The sequence below is a fragment of the Schistosoma haematobium genome (genome assembly GCF_000699445.3).
Source record: "Schistosoma haematobium chromosome Unknown HiC_scaffold_68, whole genome shotgun sequence".
Taxonomy (NCBI): domain Eukaryota; kingdom Metazoa; phylum Platyhelminthes; class Trematoda; order Strigeidida; family Schistosomatidae; genus Schistosoma; species Schistosoma haematobium.
The window spans coordinates 100,719-105,718 of NW_026137013.1; the positions used below are offsets into that span (position 1 = coordinate 100,719).

Below are 5,000 nucleotides of genomic sequence, written 5' to 3' on the forward strand. Positions count from 1 at the left end.
TCAAAGTTCTTCAACGTGAATCTAAGTACTATATAGTCGATAAGAACGAAACAAACGATAGCATCAGCATCGTTCGCTTAAAAGCAGCGTATTTAGAAGGAAATCCTATCTACGTGGATTTTCCTTCGGTGCAATCGCACAACACGACTCCTACACTCATAATTCCTCAACCGACAACCAACACTAGCGATGATACACCGAATGTGTCTGATAATAAACCTAAAACGACGCGTTCTGGAAGAAGAGTAAGATTTCCAGAACATTTAAACGACTACTGCACGTAAGGCACTACTCGACATTTTATATTATCTCGATTTTTCCTTTTACGATATATAATATTTCAAAAAAAAAACAATTTTAGTATGCCTATATATTTATATTTTTATTGAAAACAAAAAACAAAAAAATTATTTTTTTTAACGCTATTACGTGTGTTTGAATTTATTTTCCATTTTTTCGCCGACATTGTGTTTTTACGCACATACGAGTGTATTTTGACATGCACTTACACTTTCTTTTTCCTTTCTAGGACGGCTGGAAAAGAACGATGCAGTTTACGAGGAGTCGAAATTTTCGTTGTAACTCTTTCTTTTTTACTATGTTGTACCTCGGTCCCATATAGTAAGGAAAGACGACCAGACGCTGCTACACTTAGTAAGCTATCAGAAGAGTGTTTACCAACGACAAACTCGTTGAGTGTAAACTTCTGGCTGGCCACGTCTTAGGGTCGTCACTGCCCCACTAGGGGGAGAGTGATCTGTAGCGGTAAATAAATCCTCAAAACAAATATTTCTAAGTTCTCGACATTGGATGCTGACCATATATTTTAGTGGACTCATCTAGCTGAAGGCGCTCGGTCATGCATCCGCACCAGATCACGTGTGGTAACGCCGTGCTCAACATCAACCGCAATCGCTAGCTAGATTAGATCAGAGAATTCCGATATATTGGTTATCGCCAAATACACTCTTCCGATCTCCTCGACTCTGTCTTTTGATTTCTTTGGGTGGGAACGAAATACATTAGAAGGTGTTACTGGTAGAAGCGTTGTCAAACACTGAATACCTGTCACATGCTCAAGCTGAACTAAGCGAAATGGAGAGACACCTGGGTGGATCTGATGGTGTTATGGCACAGAGAACAGATAATCACATGTGATATTTGATTAGCCGGAAAATATAATAAACTGAAAAAGAAAAAAAAGAAGTGATTTCCAGTTTATAATGACACTCCATACGTAACAAGTAACTTTTCTACCAAACTGAGATAATAGTACAACTTCCATTGTAAAAGTTGTCATTTCTGTCAGGTTCAATACCTATAGTGTTTGAACATCATCCACGCTAATAACGTAAAAATAACTACTCAGTAAGCTAAGCCGCTGTCTCACCTTTTTTACACCTTAAATTCTGGTATAGCAGGGATTTCGTGCACCATTATAAGGATATACGTAACATAAAGTTCAACCAACCCAGTAGATGAAGTTCGGAAACCCTATTACAATTGTATGCTTAACTTTGAAACTACTTCACTGGTTCCAACATGCGCGGGTAGTGATTTCACGATCATTTTGACCAGATTCTTGTAATGCAAACATAGTTGACCTTCCAAGAAAACACCCTACACTAGTAATGCAGTACAGATCGAAACACTGAACAGTACATTTGTTATTTACACTCTTATTTTTTCCACTGACCCTACTCACGCTGGTGGTTATGGTGTAACTCGTATGGTGAGCCAAGATCCTACTTAAAAACAACGTCACACACTTATTCAATAACGTCGTCCGGCAGCAACCACTTTGTCTAACTAAATTTCTTGCTCTCACTTGTAATTCTCCTCCCAACAACAAAAAGCAAAACAACTTTCTAAGCGTGCAAACCACAGTTCACACTTTACAGCATTAAATACAGGTTAAGCTACAGAGATGGCACCCATGCAATACATTTACATAAATGGTTCAGTGAATTATTAATTAACATTATACGAAGAAATAATAACAACAGCAATAACAATAAGCTCAGCATTGAAATATACAATATGAGGAATTAACAAATAACAACAGAAAATACATATTTGAGACTGACCCAATAACAAAACTGTCACTTTGGCTTTAAATATGCACACTTTGTAGACAAAAATGTTGCATGGGTGAAACTCTACTTTATGGACGACCTTTGAACGAATTTTTAAGTGACCTTGAGAACATTAGCGAATCAGAAAAGAGTTAGTATAAAGTAAAAATATATTATAAAAAAGTAATGAATTACAATGGATATTCTTCTTTTACATGATTTAAGAACTTGTTCGAGCAGATTTTTTTCTCCAACATATAGTACAACGACATACAATGTCATCGCGGCAGTCTGCACATCGTGCTGCGGTCATTTAATTGCCGCAGTCACAGACACAGGAACTTCTTAACAGTGCCATCTGCTGTAGTCTCTCAACGATCACCTATTCTCTAAAATCTGCTGTAAAACGATCTTTTCTCCAGGGCACAACATGGTTTTCGGAAAGGCCTATCTTGCTTGACAAATCTTCTCATTGCACGAGAAGAGTGGGCTGCGGCAAAGGATCGGAATGCTCCTGTGGATGTAATTTTCATAGATCTAAGTAAAGCCTTTGATAAGGTTTCACACTCTGGTCTTAAATTCAAACTGAAACGTTTTGGAATCCATAACACAGTCGTCGATTGGATAAGTAACTTTCTCCATGACAGGAGACAAAGGGTAAGGGTTAATGGGGCTCTCTCCTCGTGGGTACCTGTAAAATGTGGGGTTCCCCAAGGCACAATCCTAGGTCCTCTTCTCTTTTTACTTTATGTAAATGAATTGCCAACTGTAGCAAAATCATCCGTTCTACTCTTCGCTGATGACATAAAGATTTGGAGACCCATACATAGTATGTCGAATAGAATAGTATTACAGGACGATCTTAGCTCATTGGTGGCATGGTTAGACAGGTGGTCACTAGAAGTAAATCCTAATAAGAGTGTAGTGATGCAGTTAAATAACTCTGATGAATCGTATGACTATACACTACGTGGATTCGTGCTACACAAAGCAAGAAACTATAAAGACTTAGGAGTTATATTAAGCAATGATCTCAAAACGACTAGTCACTGTAAGGCTGCTGCTGCAAAAGGCTATAGGGTATTATGGTCAATTCGTAGGTCTTTTCAGTATTTAGATGATGAAATGTTTGGATTACTATACCCGATTTATGTGCAACCACATTTAGAATACGGGATTCAAGTAGCGAGTCGTCGAGACTCGCATCGACGACCATTCGAATCAGCATACGAAGGACCCTTCAAAGTTCTTCAACGTGAATCTAAGTACTATATAGTCGATAAGAACGAAACAAACGATAGCATCAGCATCGTTCGCTTAAAAGCAGCGTATTTAGAAGGAAATCCTATCTACGTGGATTTTCCTTCGGTGCAATCGCACAACACGACTCCTACACTCATAATTCCTCAACCGACAACCAACACTAGCGATGATACACCGAATGTGTCTGATAATAAACCTAAAACGACGCGTTCTGGAAGAAGAGTAAGATTTCCAGAACATTTAAACGACTACTGCACGTAAGGCACTACTCGACATTTTATATTATCTCGATTTTTCCTTTTACGATATATAATATTTCAAAAAAAAAACAATTTTAGTATGCCTATATATTTATATTTTTATTGAAAACAAAAAACAAAAAAATTATTTTTTTAACGCTATTACGTGTGTTTGAATTTATTTTCCATTTTTTCGCCGACATTGTGTTTTCACGCACATACGAGTGTATTTTGACATGCACTTACACTTTCTTTTTTCCTTTCTAGGACGGCTGGAAAAGAACGATGCAGTTTACGAGGAGTCGAAATTTTCGTTGTAACTCTTTCTTTTTTTACTATGTTGTACCTCGGTCCCATATAGTAAGGAAAGACGACCAGACGCTGCTACACTTAGTAAGCTATCAGAAGAGTGTTTACCAACGACAAACTCGTTGAGTGTAAACTTCTGGCTGGCCACGTCTTAGGGTCGTCACTGCCCCACTAGGGGGAGAGTGATCTGTAGCGGTAAATAAATCCTCAAAACAAATATTTCTAAGTTCTCGACATTGGATGCTGACCATATATTTTAGTGGACTCATCTAGCTGAAGGCGCTCGGTCATGCATCCGCACCAGATCACGTGTGGTAACGCCGTGCTCAACATCAACCGCAATCGCTAGCTAGATTAGATCAGAGAATTCCGATATATTGGTTATCGCCAAATACACTCTTCCGATCTCCTCGACTCTGTCTTTTGATTTCTTTGGGTGGGAACGAAATACATTAGAAGGTGTTACTGGTAGAAGCGTTGTCAAACACTGAATACCTGTCACATGCTCAAGCTGAACTAAGCGAAATGGAGAGACACCTGGGTGGATCTGATGGTGTTATGGCACAGAGAACAGATAATCACATGTGATATTTGATTAGCCGGAAAATATAATAAACTGAAAAAGAAAAAAAAGAAGTGATTTCCAGTTTATAATGACACTCCATACGTAACAAGTAACTTTTCTACCAAACTGAGATAATAGTACAACTTCCATTGTAAAAGTTGTCATTTCTGTCAGGTTCAATACCTATAGTGTTTGAACATCATCCACGCTAATAACGTAAAAATAACTACTCAGTAAGCTAAGCCGCTGTCTCACCTTTTTTACACCTTAAATTCTGGTATAGCAGGGATTTCGTGCACCATTATAAGGATATACGTAACATAAAGTTCAACCAACCCAGTAGATGAAGTTCGGAAACCCTATTACAATTGTATGCTTAACTTTGAAACTACTTCACTGGTTCCAACATGCGCGGGTAGTGATTTCACGATCATTTTGACCAGATTCTTGTAATGCAAACATAGTTGACCTTCCAAGAAAACACCCTACACTAGTAATGCAGTACAGATCGAAACACTGAACAGTACATTTGTTATTTACACTCTTATT

General features: G+C 38.1%; 1 protein-coding gene across 1 annotated transcript; it reads left to right on the forward strand.

Moving 5' to 3' along the window:
• Positions 1-2,207: 2,207 nt before the first annotated feature.
• Positions 2,208-4,300, forward strand: MS3_00008899 (uncharacterized protein). The gene has a single exon (XM_051217247.1). It carries the CDS (start codon positions 2,907-2,909, stop codon positions 3,597-3,599), a length of 693 nt encoding a protein of 230 aa, XP_051064139.1. The 5' UTR covers positions 2,208-2,906; the 3' UTR covers positions 3,600-4,300.
• Positions 4,301-5,000: the final 700 nt, after the last annotated feature.

Coding starts and splice junctions, on each gene's coding strand:
- MS3_00008899 (XM_051217247.1), top strand. CDS start 2,907: ATGTCGAATAGAATAGTATTACAGGACGATCTTAGCTCATTGGTGGCA.